The sequence below is a fragment of the Xiphophorus couchianus genome, chromosome 5 (assembly GCF_001444195.1).
Source record: "Xiphophorus couchianus chromosome 5, X_couchianus-1.0, whole genome shotgun sequence".
Taxonomy (NCBI): Eukaryota; Metazoa; Chordata; class Actinopteri; order Cyprinodontiformes; family Poeciliidae; genus Xiphophorus; species Xiphophorus couchianus.
The window spans coordinates 22,278,299-22,305,054 of NC_040232.1; the positions used below are offsets into that span (position 1 = coordinate 22,278,299).

The window sequence follows — 26,756 nt, forward strand, 5'->3', positions numbered from 1 at the left end:
GCTCTGTACTGGGACTAAGGCTGGAGTCCCTGGAAACTGTGGTGGAGAGGAGGACACGGAAGAAGGTTCTGTCTATTATGGACAATAATCAGCAGCCTCTCCACCACATAGTGGACAGACAGCGGAGCACCTTCTCACATAGGCTGCTCCAGCTCTGCTGTCGTAGGGACAGCAGAGCTGTCCCTACAACAGCTAAATCATTGTTCTGCACTAATCAGTCCAATTTTGCACAACTGCACTGTGGCACACTTGCTGTACATATATTTACATATACATACTGTACCTGCATTTTTGAATCTTTGCAAGGACTGCTCTAAGCTGCTTTTTATATTGACAGCATGTCATATGTTATTTTATTTTTTATTTTATCTACAACTACTACTCAGTGGTGGTTGTTGTGTGTCTTGTCTCTATGCTGTAACTGCGAAGTAATTTCCCTGCTGGGATGAATAAAGTAATTCTATTCTATTCTATTCTATAATGTGGATGCCTGAAGAAAAGACCATCAGACCACATCAGGTTTACTTCTATGGAATGGTAGATGGCAACAATGATTGAAAAACTGGTTTATCAACAAATTTACTTCTTTTTTATATAAAACAATCCGCCTGGGTTTTGAGCCGCACCAATGCACTGAAACTGCACTTGTAAAAGTTTCAAAGAGTCAGTATTATATAAAATCCACTTTTTTTGGCTTTACATGATGTTATCATGTTATTCCCTCATCATAAACATATCTGGAGTGTTGCCTTGATGCTTTAATGCATGTTTGTGACGTCATTTATTCTCCATGGCAACCATTCAGCTGTGCAAAATGCCTGGTTGGACCTAGCCCCGCCTTCGAGGACAAAGCTCCTCCATAGAGCTGCAGACTCCAGGTCTTCAAGCTTCTGCTCTGAGGGAACCCTCCCCCACTCAGTTTGGTTAACTGGTCATTTTAAGTTTCCCTCAGGTGTGTGTGTGTATGTGTGTGTTTGCATGGCTGCAAGTCTATGTTGCCCAGGACTGGCGACCTGTCCAGAGTGTACCCTGCTTCTCGCCTGATGACCACCAGAATTAGACACCTTTGGGCCCTGTGAAGATAAGTTGCTAAGGGCCAGCGGTCCTCAACTCCAGGCCATGAGGGCCGGAGTCCTGCAACCTTCAGATGTGTCCCTTGTCCAACGCAGCTCAATCAAAAGGCAGAATTACCTCAAGTTCTCCAGAGTCCCGCCGAAGACCCCATTATATGACTTTCTGGCCCTGACAATGCAAGGTCAGAGGAAAATGAGACCAGAAACAAGCTTGGAAGCAAAACATTTCACCACAGCTTGATGATGAAATATGACGGCTTAAAACTTACAGAACAGTTTCCTCCTCACTTCCTGTTTCTTGTGCTGCTAAAGGCCTGGAAGACGCTCCGACTCAGAGACTGCCTACTCGGCTGAAAGGCTGATGTATGCGGGATTTCTCCACATCTGTCTGAGTGGTGTGTGTGTATGTGTGTGTGTGCAGTCTGACGAAAATGAGTTAAAAGGGGATCTTGTTCCCAGCAGCATTTTGCAGCTCCAGGTTCACACAGAGGACAAGACGTTGTGAGTGAGTTGAAGGGCTTTGAACACGAGGTTTGTTTCACTCCTGAGGATGTTACGACAAGTCGCCAGATGGAGCCTGTCTATAAATAAAGCATTCTGGCTTAAATATACAGAAACGCATGTTTTATGCATAACCTTACTTTACATGGCTGAGTGAGTCATTTCCTGCTTGCTCCTCTGAGCAATCTCTCTAGATTGCTGCTGATGACTCTCTAGAAAACAAAACAGGGAGAAAAATGAGGAGCGACGCTTCCCTTCGGATCTGAGCAGGAAGCAGAGGAATCAGCAGATTTAGAAAAGCAACGCTCTGAAAGCCATGGCTGAAGAGTTGGGTCGGATTAATTGATTATTGAAACAATCATCGACTAGGACTGGGCGATATGGACGTAAAGTTTTATCACGATATTTTGTGGGACTAATCCGATAGCAATGAAAATGATGATAAGAACCGTTTTATTGCCTCTTTTTTAGGTAACTGGACACAAACACTGATATAGAAAACATTTCCATTTTGTAATGGAAACATCAAAGTGTGATTATTATCACTAAACTACACCCAGCTGTATTTAATGGTATTTTCAAATTCTGACAATACAGTTTTAAACATTAACTGAAATTTAATGTTTAAATTAGATTTAAACATTAAATTTTATGAAATAATGTAATAATTTATTAATTTATTTTAATGAATTATGACAATTTATTAAAAAATGTTTAACATTTATTTTACTAAATTTATAAATTCTTTAAAATAATTTTTCTCATTAGAATTTTGAATTGCTGTTAACATTATAAATTTCAATTAATGTTTAAAACTGCTTTAATGTGATAAATGCCCACCCATGCCAGTTAATTTAGTAATTAATTCATCATTAAGAGTAGTAGACTCAAAAATTGCTGTTTGCTGAGGAGTTTTTAAGCCAAAACTCTACAAAATTCACATACATTTTGCATTGAAGCCCTGCACTGTCTGGAAATGTGTTCTACCCAAATGGCAGTTTTGGCTTCACCTGGTTGAAATCCTGCAATTATTAGACCATAAAATAAACAAATGAACTTGTATTTTGTATGTGTTTTTTTTGTTAACATGTCTTCAGTGCTGTCTGAACAACAAATGTATAGAAACTTTCTTGCTGTGATGCCAAAACCCAACCACAACGTTGAGTTAGAGACTAAATTTTGAATCTCATCACTGAAGCCCGTCGGGAACGCCAGGCGCGTAAGCCAACTCCTAACGTTTCATTTATTTCTCAACAAATAAATGAAGCATTATGCTTCAACAAAGGAAGCATTAGGTCTTGGCCCTGGGAGCAGAGCAGGAAGCAGCAGCCATGTTCTGGAGCTCCGCTCCTCTTTCCTTGAACAGACAGGAGGCCCAGCAGCAGGATCACTTTTAAAGTTTTATTTGTTACGCTGCAGTCTGACTACAGCATAAGTACAAGCATAAAATCTTTGACTACAACAGCACTTAGAGCGACATTTTTTGACTTTTTTTTCTGCTTTTCTGTAAAAGTATTGCAATAACAGACCTTAGGCCTAAAACCTATTACATCACAATTGCTTAAATAAAAAGAGGCAAAAATACACAACAATTTTACCTCTGTGTTACATGCATAGATATATATATTTATATATATAGATATATGGTTACTAAGCATGACCATATAAATATATATCTATATATATCTATGTATCTAGATTTCAGCACAGAGGGGGTTGGAGGGGTACAAGAAGGATTCATTTTTGTAAATAAAGCAAACTGATGTTACAAAACCCATAATGGAAGCAGTCCTATGGTAAATGTCAGGACAAACTGTTGAGGCGTTATTACTGGAGGTGGAACGATACGGACAGCTGCTGCACTGGAGTACAGACTGCTGAGAGGAGCGAAGAGGGAGCGTCAGTCTTTTCTCTTCCAGGAAACAAAACATCCAAACAGGAGGAGAGCAGAGGCAACTTTATCCCCAAATCAAAACAACACAAGTGCCACTTATTTGGTGCTGTGAAGAAAAAGAAGAAGAAAAAAAAATGGAGCGTAGCTATGTACATCGTCTATAGATAAGAATGAACATGCTCTGCAGTTATTGTACAGTGGAGTTCTTTTTAGTACATATTAGAAGTAAATGGCTGCAGGTTAAACATGATGCCCGTTATACATTGTGCCACATATACTGCCGTTATGTAGAAAATAAGCGACTAAATAGTAGAGTAAAAGTAACTGATAGTTTTTAACCCGGAGCTTGTTTCCTACTGCTGGTGCAAACTTGTGAAGCTAACTTCCTTTGGTGCTTTGCCTTGCCGTCGTCCTGACGACGAGTCTCCCCGCTGACAGGAAGTAAAACTCCAGTCACACTGCAGTGTTCCTAACTGCTGCCGTCACAGAGGCTGATGAGCCTGGCTCATTCGTTGGCACGCCTGGCAAGGATGTCAAAAAATAAAAATAAAAGATCAAAACTTCAAATACATCCAGCTTTAGCTGCAGCACTGAAAATTATGAACTTCAGAACATTTATTCAGTGGGGAATTTCATATTTTTTATTTGTTTTTACAGAACCTCTACTGCCTCAGCCTCTTTATATTTTATATTCTTCTGCAAATGCTTTGGACACCTGCGTTTTTCCACCACAGAGTGCTAGGGCATCCTTAAAAAGTCTTAAATTTGTGTATCTAAAAATGAAAGCCTTAAATTAGTTTTGAAAAAGTAAGTTGGCCTTAAATATGTTTATCACAGGTCTTAAATTTTATCTTGGCAGGGCTCTTTAATTGTAAGTTCTATGTATTTTTTTTCTTGAGTCACACACCGACATCTTGACTGTGTTCTGTGACTCCATGCTAACATGCCCTTCCTAGCTAGCAAGGAAGTTTTTTGGCGTCCATCACGGGTCAGTGTAAATTTATCACCAGTTGACTGGACAACGTTCATACATGTCTTTGGAGATATAGTTCTTAAATTCTATTCATAATGGTCTTTTTAAAAAGTCTTAAATGTCCCATCCATCCCTTCTAGGACTAAAGACCCATTTTTAAATAATAGCTCAACAGATTTTTAATCAGAAAAAGGATTTTCTTGTATATAAAAAAAATATGTTTTTGCACATTAATGAGGTTTTTCAGACTTCAGGAAGAAAAACAAGCCCACAGCATCACAGATCCTCTGCCAAACCTAACAGAAGGTTTTTCCTACATCCAACCTTTTTATCCCATATGGTTCCTCCAGCCATGACGCTACAGCAACAGGATCTGTTACTTCTTATTTGTTCCCCAGAGTAACAGGATGTTATGGATTACTAATTATAAATTCTTTGATATTTTAATCAACTTTTAAAAAGTGTACACTTAAAAAATTAACTATTGCTTTACTTGCATTTTTCCCACTGAATAAATGCGCCAAAATGCAAAGGTTGCATTTGTTCACGTTTTCTGAGCTGCTGCAAGTAAATCTGGATTTAGATAAAACATTTGTACATATTTTTAATGTCCAATCTGTGATACCAAAAGATCATTTTGATAGAACATTCCATCTGTTCGTCGGTCGGGATGAACCCGGCACCTTGTGTCCGGGTTCTGAGTGACGGCTGGCGCTGCGACAGAGGAAACCCATCGACAAGCTACTGAAGCTCAGCTCAGCCACATCATAACAGCCTATTATTAATAAGAAAATATCAGAAGTTGTAAATTTGTGTTGCAACCATATATTCTGAGCATACTTTGGAAAAACATGTTCTCTTATGGAAAAAAAAAAAGACAAAGCACATTTTTAACTGTAGGCATTTACAAATTCGATGTTGCCCTCTTAAAATTTTTATATTGTCTATACAGTATATTACATTATTCACAACATCTTTTTTGTGGTTTCTACCCATTGGGTAGGATATGTGCATAATATATTCAAGTTATATACAGCACCTTACAAACAAACATAAAGAAAGACAGACTACTGAAAAAAGCACCGTTGGAAGTGAGGCACAACGAAGGTGGGAGCTTTTTGAGTGCAAGTGGGTTCCTATGTCTGCTCCAGTCCCGTTACAGTGCTGCTCGGAATACCTTCAGGTGCTGTCAGGGGAGAACAAGGCGGAGAGCTTGATTGATATCCGAAAGGACTTTTTCAGATGAAATTTGGGATCCGATTCAGATCAGAAAGCTTTTGATTGCCCAGAAATAGATGATTCCGGAAGGACCGTGAACATTTCAGCTGTACTCCGCCAGACCGGAGACGGCGCCTGCCTGCATCCCGAGAAGCAGTGTGACAGAGGCGTGATCTGCTCAAACATGAACATTAGGCACCGTATTTACTCATATATTAGTAACATGCAAACCTCCTTGTAGAAAACATAAAATTTATCTTATTTATCCTCCATTTACAAGCTTATGACTGCGCAGTACGAACAAGCCAAAAAAATGAAAAAAAAAGAAGGGCGGGAAGGGGAAGAAAAGAAGAAAACCATAGAAGAGATTTGAGTGTGAAGCAGCTCCCTGCAGCTTAAGACCAAAAGTACCAGGAGTCCCAGGGACCTGTGGGGTTCACTGCAGCTTTCTCTCCTAAGCTTCAGATGAGTGGAGGAGGACAGGATGGACAAGACAGAGGAAGGCTGGCAGAGGAAGGGATGTGAGAAGCAGCAGTAGCAAAGACAGTGGTAGCAGCAACAGCAATAGCAGCAGTGATGTAGTAGCACACACACGCGCACACACACAAGCAGAAAGACACAAGCCGAATATCTGCATACGTACATTCAAACACACTGAATTAGAAGGGATTCAGGCGCTTTAACCCAAAGTGAGCCAAACGTCCCTCTTTGTGATGTTAGAACTTAAAATCTAGCTTTAGGTTAACCCTCCCGCGGTCTTAAGAGACGGGGCCATTTGAACCCCACAAGCTTTTCGCACTTTTACAAGTTTTTTTCTGTGTGGTTTTGGGAACTGACGGTCTGACAGCTTCGCCGCTGTCCGACTGTGTCATCTGCCGCGCTCCTCCTGAGCGTTGCGCTAAGACCACGGGAAGGTTGAAAAACACAATGTGGAGGAACATGTGGACTTCCAGGCACATTTTCTGTTTGTTTGATATTTCTAATTCACTCTCACTGCATCTGTACTGCTCAAGTCGCACTAAACTGTAAAGAGGCTGCAGCCGATGGCTGAACTCCAGGGAAGCTAAGGTGTTACTGCACCTGGAAATGTGTTTGCTCCGTCTCTACCCAACGCAAATCAATGTTGGGAGGTAAAACAGTGTCGAAATTAATTCAGCCTCTTCATATTTTATATTCTCGGACCCGTCCAACAGATCTCTTCTCAAGAGAAGAGATCTGTTGGACGGCAATAGCAGTCTTTAGATCACTAAAGATGATCTAGTTGTAGTTGGTAAAAAAGTTCTATTTTGTAAAAAAAAAAAAAAAAAAAAAAAAAAGTCATAGTCTAAAGTCTGGATCTAGAGAGAACCACTGTCAAACATTTGAAAACCTTCATCATACTACGTTTACCTGCCTTGTTTTTCAGTTGTGGAAGTAGATACATTATAACTATCATAAGGGTAAAAATGCTCCTCAGCTTCGTGGCCTTCAGGTGCGTCTAATATTGCAGTGACACTGTTTTGAAGTGCTTCACCAACAGGGGGCAGTCAAAGACCACCCAGACAGAGTTAGGTTCAAAATTAGTTAAGGTTTTGGTAGATTTACACTTAAGATAAAATTTTCAGTTAATGAAAATGTTTCTTCTAACTGGAAGTAATATTATTAACTGGTCAATAATACCAGAATAGAAATTCTAAGATTTGATTGCGGTAATGCCAACAGAGATTTCTCTAGTGATTCAAACAGCTGAGTTTGCCAAATGTTTGGTAGGTAGAAACGAGCAGAGATCCACTAACATTTCCTTCATTCAGAGCACGGGGTACACATGGTTTTGATGTGTTCTGTTTAATCTTTGTGTCTGAGACATTTAAGCTCAGTTTTTCATCTAAACCATTTTGGTTTCTTAGATACTAGTGAAGGGGAGAAAGCTATACGGTTGTGTGTAATGTTACTTTCATAGTAAGTTGATAACTGCGATAAAGAGGCCTTCTGAATCGTAAGCGAACGGTGAGGTCTGCGGTTCGACATTCCTGTTTCCATTCAGATCAAACTTCTTGGTTGAATGAAAGCAACTTTTAAGTTAGCCAGCAGCATGAATCACTTAGGGATGGAAAACAATAAAATACGATGTCAAGATAAAAGCAGCCTCATCTGCCAGAAAAGAAGAAACACTGTAATGAACACCATATAGCCCAATCTGCATACATTATTTTTCATAGGGACGTATCTAAATTGACACAAAAACACTGTGGAACATTGATGTTAGACAGAAACATGCATGTCAATAGAAGCAAAAATAGCTGCGTTTCCATTACAAACATGAGCAAATCTTTGTCTATATTCCGCTAATATAAAAAACCCCTAAATTTTGACATTCCGTCATTTCCATTAAATAGAAAATTAGAATCACACATGAAGTTTATTCATGTGATAAGCCATGGCAACGAGGGTTGTAAACATGAAATATGTTCATAATTCAGCCATGGCGCTAGCGCTAATCTATCAGCCAATCATAGGAGACGCCAGTGTCTTATACAGGCGTTTGAGCGGCAAACCACTTATACATGCAACTATGTAGTTGGTGTGTTTACAGAAAAGCTTTGGATTAAACACGCTGGAATGACACACAACTCATTATGAACTGTGTGATGCTGTGAGAGCTGTAGTGGAACCAGCTGCATACTGTCTGGAAAAAAACAAAAAGAAACCATCATCCTCCTACCACTTCCTGTTATCTTATTTGTCATTTCAGCCAGTAGTAATATCAGGCTGTTGACCACGTGACTTATGTGGTGGGAATAAACTGCTTCTATTACAGTTCTGCGAAATACATCTATTCTGATACGGCTGAAAAACCACCTCATCCTAATACTAAAACATTTTATCGAAAAACTGTTTTTTCAGAATTAATGAGTTTCCATTAAGAGAATTTATTTACGTAATTTCAATTTGTGCATTTTTTTATGGTCAATGGAAACGCAGCTTGTATGATAGTAGATTGAGCAAATTAGATAAATATGATGTGATCTGAGAACTGATATTTGATCTCGTGAGTCATTACTTCTCTGTCGCTGCACATCTGAATTTATTTCCACCAGATCTGAGTGGGTTGGAATGGTCAGAAAGTAAATTTGTCAGGAGATTTGTTGATACCTTGCTGCAGCTTGAAACTGAATCTGAAGCTAACTTTGTGAATGTTACTAGAACCTGTTGCGTCTCTTTGGCTACTGACCCTCGTCCATTCCTGGGTTTTTAAGAAATGCTTTGCTGAATTCAAACAGGAGAAAACAAACAAAAACAAACAAAACAAACATGTATTTAAATGTTAAAAACTCTAACCAGTCAGATCAGAAATCACTCAGCTGTACGCACATGCACACATACAATACCCATGCAGGAGCTTTAAGTGCTTTTCAGTGTTGCCTAGGGTCTGAGCAACAAACACGCCGACACACTCGTACTGCAAGGAGGAGACTGCATCAGCGTGCTGCCAAACGACGACTCCACTCCAGTCTCAGCTTTAAAGGGCTTGGCTGACTCTGCATCATCTTTGCACACAAATGGCAGGATGGGCGATGAGCAGTTTATCTTTGCAGGGCAGGAGTGGAGGAGGAAGAAGGTGCACTGAAATGTGCTGAAGTGAGATAGAGCAAGCGTAACAGCAGAGATTGAAGGCAACAATGAGGTGAAAAAAAGGCTAGATTTTCTAGTTTATCAAAAAGGACCCTCTGGTAGCCCTTTGACTTCAACCACAGTCAGTTTTTTTTGTGGAATCCTTAGTTAAGCGATCTTTACTTGATCTTTTTGTTGTGTGTGTGTGTGTGTGTGTTGGGGGGGGAGGGAGGGGTCGTCGCTGATGTGAAGACGAAGCGTTGAGCCTTCTATTGGTTGGCAGAACTGCAGGAGGGTTCTGAGATCCGTGTGGCAGAATGCACTGTGCGGGTCGACAAAGAAAAGGGTCAGGTGCTCAGAGAGCAGGACAGGTTTGAAGAGAAGAACCTCCTCTGACCAAGACGCCAAATAAAACCTAACACACGTTGATGTCACCCCATGGAGTCAAAACACAGTTTTAAAGGGGCGGTATTATGTGTTTTTCAGGGACACAGTGCCATTTTATAGCACAACTCAGTAACTATGTTACTTTCAGTTCTTAGAAAACTGCTGTACATATCAAATATGGCTTAAAAGAAATTTGACTTTTTTAACTTATCACCTTGAAATTGGGCCTTTGTCTCTTTAAAAACTCCTGTCCTGGTGAAAGGTGATGACTTCCACCTTCAGGAAGTCATCACAACATGGCTCATTTATTAATCCTTTAACAAAGCTTTTACCAATAATGAGCTCAGAAGATATGTAGTTCCACCAGATGCTTGCTAACTGCTGCTGGCTAGTCTGAAGGAGCCGAGTTGGGGAGTCGGCTGCTCTGTGAGGCGGAACCTCTGAAACTGGGAAGAGCTTGGTCCTCAAAGGCAGAGCTAGGTCCGCCCTGGAAATTTGTCTAGCTTAATGGTTGTCATGGAGATTAAAGAATTTCTTAAACACTCATGAAAGAATCCAGGCAAAACTCCAGGTATGTTTTTGATGAGGGAATAACATTACAGCATGACGCAAAGCTCATAAGAGTCGATTATACATAATACTGCCCCTTTAAGCTTGGTTTAAATTGATGGTCAGTTCAAGAACTGACTAAAATCTTTTTAGTCAAGATTTTAAGAAGCATCACTGCTTGGTCACAAGACAGATTTCTCTCCCGGATTAGGAAGCAGACGTAAAGCAGTACACGGTTATTCTCTTACTAAGTTTCAGTGTGTCTGTTGTGTGAACAGATGGTTTAGGCTGGATTCAAGGATTTCTTGCGCTTTTCGGAAAAGGATGTAGATAAGCTTATACTTGTTAGTTTTTGTTCAATTTTTTCCTCGTTTTTTTTTTTTTTTTAATGACAACTTTGGAGCGAGATTTCAGTCAGTCGTTCAGTCCATCCATGAAAAGAAACCCTTGATTTAAAAAAAACCAAAAAAAAACAACAACAACAAAAAGCAAAGAGTAACCCTGCAACAAAAATAAAATGAAAACACAAACATCAGCATCACATGACATCATGTCCCTCCTCTCTTACGACAAAAGAGATAGTGCAACTTTTAGGGAACTTTTCTTTTTGTTGTGTTGTGAATGTTAGAAGATGTTATTTGCCATCTTTGCTTTGCTTCCTCGTGAACCTTGGCACTAAGATTTGGGTTTGTGAGTCTTTTGTTTTGTTTTTTGTTGTGTTCTCTGTATGTCCTGGGTTCTCAGTTCTCGCGTTGTGCACAGATCCCGGTCCGAAAAGCAAATCAAAAAGACAAAAGAAAATAGGAACTTTCTCCCCCGTCCCCATCGTAGAGCTTTCACTGAATGAAAAAAACCCAAAGGCTGTGCTAGCTAGAGTTTTTCTCTCTCTCTCCAAGAGAAGAAGGAAATCAAAATTCCCCAGCGGTGCCGGCTGGATAGAAAGTGAAATTAAATCAACTCTGGGTTTCTCCTTCCTTGTTTTGCTGTAGCTCGGATCGAGATTTGTTTGTGCATGGGAGTGTGGAGAGAGGACATGAGAGCGACAGAGCGATACAGAGGCTGATGCTTCCATGTCAGCCGTAAACATAGGAGACGGTGCTGAGTCCGGGGTGCTTGGCCCCTGCCTGCCCCACTCCCCCATTCCTCACACCAGGTCCTCTGGTTGGCCATCCTTGGCCTTGGCAGGTACTATTGTGCTTTCTGATTGGCCCTGCTGCTGGATCGTCCTGCTCCCCAGTCCCCCCGGATCCCCTGGTCTCCCTATTCTCTGGTTATTGCTGTGCTGGTGTAAAAAGAACGTGGAGCCTGGGAAATGGCCCATCACCTCACTATATGCCGGCGGGGGCCCCTCCATGCGCCCGTGGCTGCAGGAGTTGGCCACGCTGATGCCAGAGTTACTGCTGGGCGGCCTTGGGCCCCCTCCTCCCAGGCCCCCCCCGGCCCCGACTAGGCCGCCGCCGTTCCCTATGTCGATCAAGTCACTGTCGTAGATGGTTCGGTTGGGCGGCGCCCTCACCGACTCCCGGTTCAGCTCCATCTGCTGCTCGGGGTCGCGGAGCTGCAGCGTGCAGGGCCCCTGGTACGGTGGGGGCTCCTCGCCGTCTGACAACGATATGGTGGGCGGCAGGTCGATCTGGTGCTGCATGTAGGGGTAGGTGGGCTGGAAGCGGCTGAAGCGGTCGCGCTGCATGAAGGAGGGAGCAGTGAAGCGATCCCTGGCCTGGGGAGCGTATAATACCTGGATGAGAGAGAAACACACAGGGAAAACCCAGCATTAAGAGGAGGAGGGACACTGATAACATAAAAACAAACAAAGAAATGTTCTCAAATGTCTGAGTTTTACTCATTCAGAACCTCTAAAACCAGAATCTATAAATGGCCAAAGGAACTTTGTTTGTTTAGACACATTGCAAGGTGACATCACACGCCAGAGTTCCTGGCCTCCAATGAAGATCTGCGATAAAAAAAAAAAAAGAAAAGCACAACTCCTTCACTAAAAAATGGCAAATACTTACTTTGGATTCATTTCAAACCTACTCCACACAATGAGAACTCTAGTCATCGTGAGAATAACATCCAAGGTAATAAATCCATTAGGTCTGTCTCAACATGGTTTTATTCAAAAAGGATCATTTAGTGCTTTGGCAATTATAGAAATTCTTTAAAGTCATAAAACATTTTTAGCAACAAAAACAACAAACATTGGCAAATATATTTCTGGCTGAGATAATGGTGATATTTTACAGCTCAGCCTCTCACGATCTCTTTTATTTCTTATTTTTGTTAACTGCTTAAATACAGATGCAGGATCAATGGCTTTGATGCAAACGATGGCGGATCATCGTGATGTACCTCCACACAGACCAGTGAACTACCAGTTGGTGGTTACAGATGTTTTAGCTTGATTACAGGAGAGAAAGGAGATCCCTCACTCAAACAGGACAACCATCAGCACATTAGTTCATCTGCCAGCTTTTGTTCTTCACTACAATTAACTCCTCAGACTGGAACGTCATGATCCATGTGTTAATATCTAACATCTCTATCCAGCCCCACTCCCTGCTGCTGCAGCAACCCATTATCAGAGGGAACTTATTTCAATTAGGGACTGTGTCTCTAATCATCAACCCCCACTGACAAAGCGGTCTGGGTGAAGAGAACAACAGGCTTGGAAACAGAAGCTGGGGGAGAGAGGAAGAGAGAGGATCTGGGCAGCTGAAATGGAGAGACTGGTTGAAACACAGAAAGAGTCAATCTGAAAGGATTTAAAAAGAAAGGCTGTTGAGATAAGTACGGAGAGAAAGGAGAAGGGAATAAAAAGAGCCATGGAGAGAAAGAGAGCAGGGCGAGATAGGGAAAAAAAATACAGAAGAGAGAAAGTGGAGACGGAAAGATAGAAAGACAGAGGGGGGAGAAAGGTGTAGAGCTGATGGAGGGAGCAGAGCGCAGCGGAGCAGGGCAGCTCTCAGACGGCTGTCTAGACAGTGTCAGGGGAGGTGTTGCTGATTAATGACGCACCAGAATCCACTGGCCCCCGTCAGCCCCTCCTCAGCCCAAACTGCCACACACACAAACACACACAGATTCAGACAGCATCCCTGCATCTATCAGCCACCCACACTCACTGGCTGTGTCTCCCTCTGTGTTTGTCTCTGCATGGCCTTTTCCTCTCCAGCTGCTGCAGCACCAGCACTGTTTCCACCTGCCGTCACTCTCTTCCTCTTCGGCCGCTGGTTTCTCTCAAACCCCACTTCCTGTCACTTCCCATTCTCTTTTCTTGTGTTTTACCTCTAAGGTTCTCACTGAGGGAGAACAGCAACTTTATATCTGATGAGTATGTGGAAGCACATTAGGACCATTTTAACTCATCGCTCTAATGACACCATGCATCACATGTTTCTCTCTTCACCTCTCCAACTCTCTCTTCTCACCTGGACTCAAACTCTTTCACCAAGCAAACAATCATTAAGCTAAGCTCGCTACCGGTCATGGGAAGTATGCTGGCATTAGTTTACGTATCTGTACCCATGATTCTTTGAGAACACGCCAGCTTTGATCATGTCTGATGTACGGTGCCAGACTTGCCCAGTGCGGCATATGAGCTCCATTCCTGGACGATCAAATATTTACAAGCAGCCAGAATGCAAATGTCAGGCTGCTTGTACCTCAACTGTATTCCTGTGAGCGTTGAACATTTACAGAAGGCCGCGTGCCAAGAAAGAAGTCGGCAAGGAAACAAAATAAAGAGCTGAGAGCAGATACTGAGAAGATTTGCTGAACAAAAGCATTCTGATTAGATAACAGACCCACTGGAGCAGTTTCAGATTTGCTTTTAAGTATACTACAATGGCCACCTGGTATTTGCGGGGGTTGGGGACCACAGCCACCTGCAAAAAGACTAAAATCCATTAACACTTGAGAATCCCTCTAAAAATGCTCATAATTTCATGTTTTAATAGTTCACACACCAAATATTCCTGAGTATGCTTTAATGTGTACATTGGAAATCATCTTAATCTAACAGCAGAAGCCAACATCTACAGTCTTCCTTAATTCGTTCTTGGGGTTTCAGCCAATACGCACCAAGGAAAATAAATTGAACTCCTTGAAGTGAGAGTGCTGGGCAACGCAAGTAATGACCCGGCTGGAACACGGTGCGCTAAATAATAAAACATAATTTAACAACGTTTCGAGGCAGATAAATTTTCCTCGAGGAATTTTAATAATCGAGCTACTCGAATCAGTCGGGGAATCGTTTCAGCCCTATTTGTGTACATCATTCAAACTGAGCCATTCATCTGCCGTTAATCAGCTGAGAGACATTACTCTTAGATGTGGCGGCTCCAGAATTAAACAGGGAGTCAGAGCTCTGAGAATGTTGAGCATGAACAGCAGCACTTCAGTGTTAATTGTTGAATGTGTTTTGAAGCAATTAAGTTCAAGGCATAAAGAAAAACACTCAACCTTGTAGTAATGCACGACATTTACAGGTTCCATTGATGTACATCTAGAGCACATTTCTTAATTCATCTGCTGCATTTGTCTACCTTAACGTTGCAAACAGATTCCTGGTAGTGAGATTAAAGCATTTAATAGGAACCATTTGATCAGACCTGTTAGTGTTTGGCTGTTTCACAGCAGTTTTATTCTAAAGCACAACCAACTAGTGGTGGGAGATAAAATCTGGTTTTTGGTCAATCCAAATGCTTACCTGAGCGATCCTGACTGGATGAACGAAGACCAAAACTTGGTTGTCATTAATATTAGTACCAAAACCTAATTTTGAGGAACACCAAAATAAACACACAAGTCTAACAGTAGAGGGAGAAATGTCTTTTGGTCTTTTGCCAAAGATGAGAGAAACCTGACGCCACTCCATTTTTGTTTACCCTTTGTGAAGAATGAAGTAGCTCTCAGTGTCTTCTTCACATGTTTCTGTTTACTTCAGTGGTTCGTGGTGCAACACCCCCACAGGCGACGGGGAGTGTGTATGTAGTATGTATGTGGGGCGATTATGTCAATAATTGATACATATTTGTATATCAGTATGGAACATAACCCATATGGAACAATGAAGTGTCTGAAGATTCTTGATCTTCCAAGTAGAGGTGATCTGTTTGCTTGTTGTCTTTTTTCTCCTCATTTTGTATGTTGTGCTTTTGAGTTTGGAAAAAAGAAAAAAAAATCTACATATATACATGTATTACAACTTTTGTTTAATTCTGACATTCTTGCAAGATATAAAAAAAAAAACTAATAATAATAATAATAATAATAGCCTTTGCAATTATTTGACCTTCCATGCATTCCCAAAGCTAACCTGACAATTACAGAGCTGAAATGAGTTTTCCTCAAAACGTTAAGACAAGAAACATGTTAAAATTATTTCAGGACAACTTCTTGTTTTTGAAATACATATTTTATGAAATATTCTATTTTTGAATGTAACATTTGAGTCATGCTCATGATGTGCAGAAGTCAGAACTGTGTCTAACATGAGGACCAGAGTGGTGGTCTTACCTCTGAGGCACCTTGTCGGGATCCGCTGTCTGAAGGCCACAGACAGCCATCCTAAAGACAGGAAAACAACAGAGGTCAAGCTGCTGGCTCACAGATCAGGAGCTTGAATGTTTAGCTGTTGACAGCTGCTAGATTTTCTGAGCAAGTACAATGCAAATTGTATACTACTGATGATTTATGACTTATGCAGCACTTTGGTCAATTCATGTAGTTGTACGTGTGCTCTATAACATAAACTTTGACCTGCCTTTGACTTCTGCCCATGTTGTTTATGTTCATATCAGTCCTTGGTGGGCAAACATTATATTTCCAAGTGCATGTTTCCATAGCAACCAGAAATTACACGAGAAGTGCCAAACAGGTTTTTTGATTGCTTTATAGGAGCTTTTATTTGTGGTGTTTTTGCTTTGTAACTGTCTCTGAAGTACAACTAATTTGATTGGTTAGCATGGTTAACATACAGACAATATGGAAAAGACAAGAAGCTAACACAGCATTAGCTCAGGTGTAGAATTAGGAAAAACATTTCCAGATGCTGGTTTGGAGTACCTGGTTAGTTTCCAACATGTTTTGTACTGGAGCTTGTTTCGCACTGTTTGTGAAAGTGCCTGTATTTGACTTGTAGTTGAAACCAGAAGTTTATATGGCCAGAATGAGAAAGATGCACCTATTTTCTCACTGCAAATCAAACCAAACTGTTCTTGTTTCACGTCATTAACTACATTATTTCTATTTGCTAAAGATTTATTCAGTAATGTCACAGATCATCATCCTGGCTTTCCTCCACTGCTTAAGGAGATCGTAATCGTAAACAACTTCTGATGTTAAAGACATTAATTAATAGATCTCGAAATAGAAAAAATGTAGGTAATTGTGACAAACTTTAAATACAAGAAATTTTATCTAGTTTAACTTCAGACAGTCAGAAAAAAAGATGCATGTAAACTTCTGGTTACTTTTTTTTCTGTACACATTCCCACTTTGAAAATGGTCTGCAGGTTTGAGACAGAGCTAGCATCTCCACGTCACAACCCAAAGTAACGAGAATGCTGTAGCCCAGTTGATTCAGCTGAGCCAGTTTGAATTGTAGAATGTTTGGCAGCAAATATTTTACAGCTGTGTTGTTAAAAAACAACATAGAGACCGGTTCCACGGAAACCAAGTCAGCGAATTCACTTAACAGACTGCAGCAAAGCTGCTACCAGTGTAAAACTGGGACAAAAGCTCTAAGTGGGATAAAAAGATTCATTTAGCTGCACTGTAGTTTACTGGGAACATACTGGTAAGGGTATGTTTGTCCTGTTTCACAAATACATAAATGTACTAACACAATGACTGCACAGGAACACTCAGTGAGAACAGATGAGCAGACAGTCAGACAAAAAGGGCCTCACTCACTATCAGTTTGGATCAAAACGACGGCAGCATTAACTAGACAGACTAGACTTTGCTAGATCTACAGCAGCTAGAGGGAAATAGTCCTCAGAATGAGGAATCATTTTACAAATTCAGCATTGGAATGAAATAAATGTTACCTCAAGTGAATGAGGTGACATTTAGTTACCTCATTAGTTAAACTAATTAGCTTACGTGAATGTGCTGTTACACATTCACTTAAGCTAATTCTGTTCAAAGTGACATTCCTCTATATAATTTGGAGGATTGTAGAGAAACATTTTGTCTTAGTGGTCCTTTAGATAGTGTCTTCTATAAAGGATCTAATATTTTTGTTTGTTTTGCACCAAGCCCCAAAAGAATATTTTGATCTGGACTTTAAATAGGCCACTGCAACACCTTGATTCTTTGTATTTTCAGGCATTTTGTTTTAGACTTGTTTCTAGGTTCGAGATCATTGATGATCCAGTGTGAGTCAATCTTCAACAGGTCCAAACCATTACCCCACTACCACCACTGTGCTGCAGTACTTAGAGTAAGTAGTTTGTGCTCTGTTATGTCTAGTTTTTTTTCCACTGTTGTGAATTATTGTCAAACATCTGCACTGTGATTTATTGTGTCTAAAAGAAATTGTTAAAGGCATTATTTACTTGAGTGCAATACCAATGAAAAGTTTTTTTTCCTGGTAACACTTCCAAACAAGCCATCCATGTTTTTCTTACATGCTCTTAGTGTACTGTAATGAATTGTAACCCTGAAGGCCTTGAAGAACTGATCAGTTAGGATATACAGTATTTCCACTGTTATACTCATTTATGTTCCTGGATAAATCTTAGTGAACCCAGTTTGTCAGGTTGGATCCAACCTGACAAACTGGATTTGATATCAAAAATTGGATTACTTATTTTTTTTGCTTTTGAATTGTGACAAGACAGGAGTTTTGTTCTTTACTCACTTTGGTCGGCATTGAATTGTCCTCCATAATCTAAATGACTTTGGTGTCATCTTGACTGGGATTTGTCATTTAAATCAGGTTTCTAGGATTTCCTTCTTTCACCTTCACAATACTGCCAAAATTACAAATATCCTATTCAAAAATGATTTACAAAAACTAGTCAATGCATTTGCTTCTTTAAGGCTAAAATATTAAATTTTTTTTAATATCAGAAAGACCACCTTATCCAAAACAAAGAGTGAGATTTCATTCCGGAATAGAATATAAAACTCTACATGAATATAAAACCATTAATAATAAAACATAATTCTTCCAACAGAGCCATTTTCTCTCACATGGCAGGTTTCCTGCTGGTTCCTAGAGGTTTTAAAAGTAGAATGGGAGGAAGAGCCGTTAGTTCTCCTAAGGAACAAGGTCCATGTTTTTGGCCTTGAGGCAGACTCAATATCATTGGAAATGGTGTGACACTTTATGTCAAATTACACCTTAAACACTCATTGGATGAGACACGCTGAAGTGCAACAAAACACAACAGATGGCTTTTTCTATGGATTTTAGCCAAATGCAGTTGTCTAATTAAGTGAGCTGGTGCCATAGTCTACCAGAAGAAACTAATAAATTACTTGGTACACTGAAAAGAATTTATTACACCATAAAAAGTTTACTGTGTCAATCTTTCAGATATTAACTTTGTTAGAATAATTATCTAAGTTCAAAAGACAAAGACAATCGACTGGTTTGAATCCTTGCTAGATAGGAATTAAAATAAACCTATCAAGCTTACCTTTTCTTCTATATGACCAAGATTTGTCATTAGAATAGCCAATCTTGTGAGAAATTCATCACCAAGTCACATCATGTACATAGTGATTGCATTGCAGGTCCTTTATCTCTGGATATTTTTCAACCTCAAAAATGTCTTTAATTTTATTTTTTATTTTCCAACAAGAAACAACACTACAAAATAAGCACAGAAGAAAAACTTCCAAAGTTCCAGAATGCAGTTGAGTTCCTCAACATAACAGGTTGAAAAACGATTGCTGGACATTCGGCAACGGCTGAACGAACCATGAGGAGTTTGACTTTTGACAGATGTCTGATGTCACCAATGTGCATTGCCCTTTAGGTTGTTGGAGGGCATATCGACCACATTTCCCTCTGATACTTTCTTCTACTACTTTCCATTACTGCTGTCACTAACATCATGTTCTCTCTCTGTTTTTATGCATTTCAGTTTAAGCTGTGGGACATTATTGCAGGGAACCAGCGGCTCAGATTCCTGTTAACTCTTCCAATAGATGCAGATGAAGGAGACATTGCTGCAACTAAAGTAGATGCTACCAGAGCAGCTACTGCTGTCATTAACTCTTCTCTTTTTCTTTAACATCCAGGAGAAGTGCTTCTGTCCACTCGGTTTTCTCAAACTCCTGTTTGATCGTAGCAGACAGCTGCTTACAATGAGCTAGGTGTGGATTCTTCTCAAAGATGTGATTTAAAAGACCGTAGAGTATTCTATTCTGTACATCAGCACATAAACAGGATGGTTATCTTGTAAAGTGTCTTGAGAAGATGTATGTTATGAATTAGTGCTTTTGAAATAAACTGAACTGATGTGAACTGAATGGTGACAGTGAAGACCAGCAGGTTAGCTGTAGAGTGAGAAGCAGCGGTCCTGACCTGCTGCAGGGCGTGGTCGTGCCTGCGGGCCTGGCTCTGCCGTGTTATGAAGGACCAGGTGGAGAGCTTGTAGTGGTTGAGCAGGCAGATGATCACCACCACCATCACTGTCATCACCACAATGATGATGACAATCTGAACAAACTCCAGTTCAGCTGCACAAAGACACAGAGAGAGGGAAGAGATTAGAACTAAACATTCAGTGATGATCTTTGAGTTGCTGATGGAGCACCGTTCTTCCAGTCCAGGTGTGACATTTACAAGACAAGCTTAAGAGAAACATTTTTTTGGAAGTCCGGACACATGGTACATTCTGACATTACAGTTTTTATCAAGTCATTCTGGTAACTTTTGTTTCCCAAGGAAACTGATGCATCCCCCTTGCCTGCTCTTTTCCCACTTTGGATGTATAGAAAACAGACACAAAAAAAAACAAAAACAAGAATCTCTACAACTCTTAAATGCTGCCAAGTGAAAGCTCCACAGTGCATGGATTTTCTTGAAATTAGTGCTAAATGAGTCAACTTGTTGGGAAAAATGGGGCTGGATCTTGTTGCAGCAATCATCTTCCTCCAGTTAGGTTGACTGTTCTGAACAACAGCTGAACTTTGGGGACTCACAATTTCAATTCACAGATATAAACAGTAAAACAAAAAAGCTTTTTACCACAAAAATAAGTCAGTGTTGTATCTCTACAGTTTGATTTCACATATGCAGCACACTATAGACTACCATTTTCACTTTGAAACCTACTCTAAAAACGTGCTGTAGCGTTTGTTTACCAGCAGGGGGTAGCACAGGTCAAACTCAGGGGAAGACTCAGTAATAGTGTGTATGTGTGTGTGTGTGTGTGTGTGTGTGTGTGTGTGTGTGCGTGTGTGTACTCATGTATGTTACCTATTTTGGACCCTTTCTGGCATATTCTCTAACCTTCTGGAGACAGAGGGGCCTCATGGGGCCACATGGGGCCCAAAGCCCAGTCTTAGTGAAATGAACCGCCTATTTTAGGGTTAGATTCTAGGCATGGTGCAAATTAAGTTTTGAGGTCAGGGTTAAGAACACAGGTAATGGTTAGCACAAGTTAAGCATAACTTCAGTTTCTAAAATAAATATAAGTCCTAAAATGGGTAGAAACACAAACTGGGGCTGAAACTGATGATTAGTTTAGTAATTGAATACTCTATTGATTATTCTGATGATGTATTGATTAATCAAATCATCAATTAATTTAACTACTTAAGCTTGTTTTACACAATATTAATGAAAGCAATTTGATTCCATTTTTTAAATAAGAAAATAAACATTTTATTATCTCAAATGCAGTAACAGCATTCCTCAAGTGAACACTTGATCATCTGAAGCAAAAGATGCATCTGCAGCTAAAAAATATTTCTAACATCAACATGTGAAAAGCCCTTTCTGCTTGACTTATTATCAATACAGAGTAGGGCTGATCTGCTGATTATTTTCTGGATTAAGCAATTAATAATTGAATAGCAAAAGGTGCTTAATAGGAGATTTTTATTTATTTAACAGAATATGAACCAAGTGAAGCAAAACTGCCACTTCTGAGTAGAACAGATTTACAAACAAAGAAGGGTATTATTATTATTATAAATGCAAAATGTATATTTTCTGTACCATTTTGTCTTAATTACTGCTCTGACTTTCTTTCATCAAATTACTAAATTAGTTGACTATTATTTCAGTAATGAATTCATCACAATGTATCTGATTAAACTGTGTTTGTGTGAATGCGTGTGTACACTCAGAAAGACTTCACAGGGGAGAGCGCCAACCCAGAGATCTGAATCTGTAGTGACTGTCCCACCATACAGTGGTTCTTTTGTCAGAATGCTGAATGACTGTGTGTGTGTTTGTGTCAAACAGCAAACACACACATCTGGGATGACCTTCCAGATCAGGGTAGAACTGCCCACCAGTCAAGTTTCCATTTTGTTATTTTCCACTGGTTTGTGATTTGCCTCACTTGCCTGCTGCCTCTTCATCCACATTCCCTCCAACGGTTCCCATTCATTCTCTATCATCTTCCTCACTGCACAATCTTCATCAGTTGTCTTGCATCCTTCTCTTGCCTACAACCTCTCGAGTTTCTCTTTCTTCCAGCTTCTCTCCTTTACCTCACTTTGACCTCGTCTTAGCCTGCAGTCTGATCTCTGACTCACACTCTGACTCCCTTCTGGAAACTCTGTGCATTTCAAGTGACTTTCTTTGTCTCTCTGTGTGGATGACACATTTCACATGCAGCAATCTGACTTACTAAGGCTTCATTCTGGTGCATATTTTCTCCAAAAACCACATCCACAGTCCACCAGGAAAGCTTTAGAAACATAGTTTGAAGTTTTGAAAAACTGGCAACAATTCAGTTGAAACATAATGCGACCCAAAAACGTGCCTGCATTCTTCAACAACAGCCGTAGGGGAAAGTCTGGCAGGAATAAAACCAGCCGCGCTGAAGTAGGAGGAAAAATTAGATAAAAACCAAAAACAGACAAAAGGTTTAGGAATGTGGTACCATGTGGAAACCAGCAACACAAGATCCTCACATCTGTCTTTTAGTGGAGAAACAAATGTTGAGCAACTGAAAATACTGGATCAGAATATGGTTTCCTTAACTCTCAGAAGAACAAACTTGCTGACAAATCGGTGCTGAATAAAACTTTAGATGATCCTGTGAAGCCTTGAGGAGCAGGACTTGACCCGGAAGTTCAGAAAACTCATAACTGTCATTACCTGGTTTCTTCAGGTTGAAACCCCATAAACACAGAGTGCTAATGAACAAATGAATCATTTCTCCAGCAAAAGAACCGCTTCATAAGTCCATTCACAAAGAAATCATGTAAAACTGTTCACAATAGCAGAGCCCTAAGGCCAGATGTTTTCAAAGTCCCCAGATGAAACAAAGTCTAGATGGTTGCAATGCTAAATTAAATTTTAACTTATTTGCCAAGTCTAAACAGCAAATACAGAGAAGACTAATGGAAAATGTCCCTTTTATTAAACAGAAGTCAGTGTTAATTTTCACTTCAGGGTCATGTTTAGAGGCAAAAAACTGCTGCCAAATGTTTTCACATGTAACCTAGACAGTGCTTTGAAAAAGTATTTGCAGAGGTGTGAAACAATTAATCGCATCAGTCGTGATGAATTTATTACTGAAATTATCGTCAACTAATTCAGAAATCGAATAATCATTAACTTTAGTACACTGACTCAAAAAAAGGCCAGGATAACAAACGATATATTTAGAGCCATAATTAAGCAAAAACTGTATAGCAAATATAGATAAAAAGACAAAAAAAAAACCTTCATAGAAGTTTTACCTGGTTCAAATTCTGCAAAATAAATAAAGTCTGAGTAAGCACCTTTTGCTATTCATTTATTAATCAGCTAATCAAAAATATAATCACCACATCAGTCCTACAGTTCTGTATTGATGTTAAGTCAAGAAGAAAGAACTGAGCTTTTCACATGTTGATGTTAGAAGTATTTTGTTAGCTGTAGATGCATGATTTGTTATAAATCACACATTCACGAAAGGAATCCTGCAATTTAACTTTATTAAATTTTCAAATTTATGAAATGAGTTGAATTATTATTTTATTTGCATGTTCTAATGTATTACTAAGACTGCATATAAAAGGCTTTAATGAAAAATCTGCATAATGCGCCAGTTCTTTATCCAATTAATTGTCAGAATGATAGATTAATTGATAGCAAAAATAACCCTTAGTCGGAGCTCTACTTGTAATTTGAAAATAAAAAACAACATGCATGTAAAACCAAAAGTGATTAGTATAGGTATTGTGTGAAAATGTTATCAGTTTGTCACCATCAGTGTTACAATCACCGTTGGTGGCAGTAGTATTTGCGGAGTTTTTCATCATTTTATCACACTTAGAAAGTCTTCTGTATTAAATATGTGGCATGAATAAATTGCAGCCTGCAGCCCGAACACACAACGCACACTGCATTCACTGTGCTGTTATTAGAGAAGATGATATTGTATGTGGCTTTAATTAGCTTTATGCTATTTGAAGTTCAGAGCGCTTTTATCTGGATAAGGATGTTATTGTAAAAGGTTTGCTGTATTGATGCTATAAATAGAGCCACAGACCATCATGTTATTGTTTTAGCTGTTCTGTTCGGTGTAATCAGAGCCTCTGTTGCAATGCAAGCAATCACAGCTAACAGTTAGAGATGAACTGGAGTAGCTGCTAGCAAGTTCCAAGCAGAAGTGTTCTGCTGCTGGGCGTGCTGTGGTGGCGTAGGGGATAGCGCGACCCACGTTTGGAGGCCTTGAGTCCTCGATGCGGCCGTTGCGGGTTCGATTCCCGGACCCGGCGACATTTGCCGCATGTCTTCCCACCTCTCCTTCCCCCTTTCCTGTCAGCCTACTTTCATATAAGGGACACTAGAGCCCACAAAAGACCCCCTGGAGGGGAGAAGTGTTCTGCTGCTGCTGTAGTTTCCCTCAGCACTTACTGGAAACAGAAAGACTTCAGAAAGTCTTCCTTCTGCACTTGTAAAGTCCAAAGTTCTCTCTGATAGTTTCAATATCTCTGCTCCGAGAATGTATGTATAGACATTAAGGGCCGTATAGACATTAAGGGCCGTCAGACATTAAGGGCCGTTCAGTATCCATAGAAAATACATATTTGATAGCACTTAGGAATCAAAAATGTGTTTCCTCTCAAAAAACATAAAGTATTGAAAATAAAAACGCCAAGACGAAGGTAAGGAAAGTGATGACGATAATGATGCGGTGAGTAGGAGTTTGAAGTAAGTGGACCGGCTCAGCCTCAGTCTGGTTATGTGCAGATTCCTTCCTGCTGGTAACCAGACAGTTAATGCCGGGGAAAACTTCCTTCTGTGAATAATGAGGGCATGCACACTTGCTCTGTTTGGCCCTGAAACAAGAATCAGGCTAATGGCCACCTATGGAGACTGCGCTCACTCAGCTGGGGCCTCTAACATTGTTATTGCTCAATAAACTTCACATCTGAGATGGGCCGACCTTAGACGCTTCGGTAAGGGAACCAGGGGTGTCTAGTTTAGTTTGCACACTGGAAACGTTGCTTTGTCTGCAGCTAGCAGGCTGCGTTCTGAAATGCAGGTTTGAAAGCAGATTTATGCTGACAGCCAGGAGGAAGTGCACGCTAGCTGCTTGCTAATTTGGACTAGGAGCGTTCCTCCTACCAGCAAAAGGAAATGCCGTCCCTCTAAGCTTCAGCTGTCAGGAACCCGTGTGGCTGGAAAAAAAACACTTTATAGAACCTAAAAGAGGAAAGACTCCCATCCTGACTGGCTGCTGCCTAGGGAGGCCACAGGACAACAGGAAGCAGCTTAGGAATGACACAGAACTTTATCTAAAGCTAAGCTACTGCCTTGAGTTCAGATTGGATTTCTGTATACAACACAACCCACTCATCAAAACCCTGCAGCTGCCTCATTTCCTCTGTTGCCGTTTACAGTTTCCTGCTGCTCTCCAGATCTCAGTCATGAGCAAAAAGTAAAAAAAAAACCTGTTACATTCTCACAGTCACACCTGGCAATCCAGAGCGCACTTGGCCGTAAAACACAGCACTTTTGCAGATGTGAGGGGTGGTGGGGGCGCCTGTGTCCCTGTGCCTTACAACGCTCGGGTTTTCACGTTGAGCCACCGTGTGTGTGTGTATTGGCGTGCGTGTGTGTGTGTCTGCATGTTTCGGTGATAGCTTGCGCCGTGATGTGTGTGTTGAGCGAAAAGAGAAGGAAGATGAGTGAATAGAGGGTGCTTTGTTTGCTCCGACTCGCTCGTCCTTCTCCTGCTGCCCAGATAGAGGCCTGCTGAGTTCACAGCCTGCTGCCCACCACACTGGGCCCACACATACACACTTCTTCTACACGGAACCCTGTCTGCTGCCACTGCCGTTGCCATGGGAACCCCTGGGCACGGTGCCGTGATCAACAAGGCCCGGAGCTGCTGAGGCGCCATGGCAGCGACCTGGCTGGCACACATACACACACACAAGTATGCTGTGGCACAGAGAAAGATGGAAAGGGACAGACTTGAATAGGCTGGAAGGAGGAAGAGTTCTCAGTAATAAGGAGACAGAGAGAGTTGGTCGAAAAGGAGGAAATGATGCAACAAACACATGCTGAGCTCTGCGACGTCTAGACGGCGGCGAAACCCAGGCCAGTCCGGCTGGATGTGCTACAGCCGCCGCTGAGGCAACACTCTGCTACAGTCGGCCAGCTCTCTCTGTGGAAACAAGTGAACTAGTTTAGTTGTGATTAACCCCAAGAAGAGGGCTGCCCACTTGTGCGTGTGCGTCTTCCGCCCATTAGACACGCAGCTCGGAGTCGGGGACACAGATGCAGACGGTAAGGACAAAAAGGTAGGGTGGATGTAATGAGTGAGAAGAACGGAGAGACGGCGACAAAGAGTGGAGGAGAAGAAGAGAGCGAGCGAGCGAGCGAGGTGCCAGACGGGCTGTGGGGACTTAGGGCAACAAGAGAAAAAACAATTACAGCTCTGCAGCTCCGTCTCTTTCCCCCTCTGTCTATCCAGACCTTCTTCTCGCGCTCACACAGCACAGGGGGGACACACACACAGCACCAGCTCTAGGCTGTCTGGATTACAGAACACGCTGCCTCTGACTTGTTCTCGCTCGATCACAACACATCCATTTTATCATTAGGGACTAAAAAATGGAACTGGATTCAGGGCGCCACGGGATTTCGACTAGCCACCTGAAGGTTGTTGAAAATATTCAAAGAATTCAGCCATTATCATCTCAAGCTGTTACGATCCATCAGAGTGGAGTTAAAGGAAGACTCTGATTGCATAGTTTGTTACTCACATCCTAGATGTACAAAGGAGTGTTACAGGAGATCCTTCCTTCCAGTAGCATTCCAACTCTAGAACCATCAACCCGATAAGTGTTTACATCCTTGTTGTTGCAGATTATTTTTGTTGTTATTTATTGTATATAGTTTGTTTTTATAATGTTCATATATTCG

The 26,756-nt window shown here is 40.8% G+C and overlaps 1 protein-coding gene across 2 annotated transcripts in view; it reads right to left on the minus strand.

The window, feature by feature from the left end:
- Positions 1–2,961: 2,961 nt before the first annotated feature.
- LOC114144220 (low-density lipoprotein receptor class A domain-containing protein 4) overlaps positions 2,962–26,756 on the minus strand; it is a 237,894-nt gene continuing 214,099 nt past the window's right edge. For both annotated transcript variants that reach the window (XM_028016799.1, XM_028016800.1), the window contains 3 exons: positions 19,734–19,888; positions 15,707–15,757; positions 2,962–11,924 (listed from right to left, as the gene is read on the minus strand). In XM_028016799.1, coding sequence (XP_027872600.1) covers positions 11,331–11,924; positions 15,707–15,757; positions 19,734–19,888 — 800 coding nt within the window. In that variant the 3' untranslated portion in view covers positions 2,962–11,330. The remainder of the gene's footprint in view (positions 11,925–15,706; positions 15,758–19,733; positions 19,889–26,756) is intronic.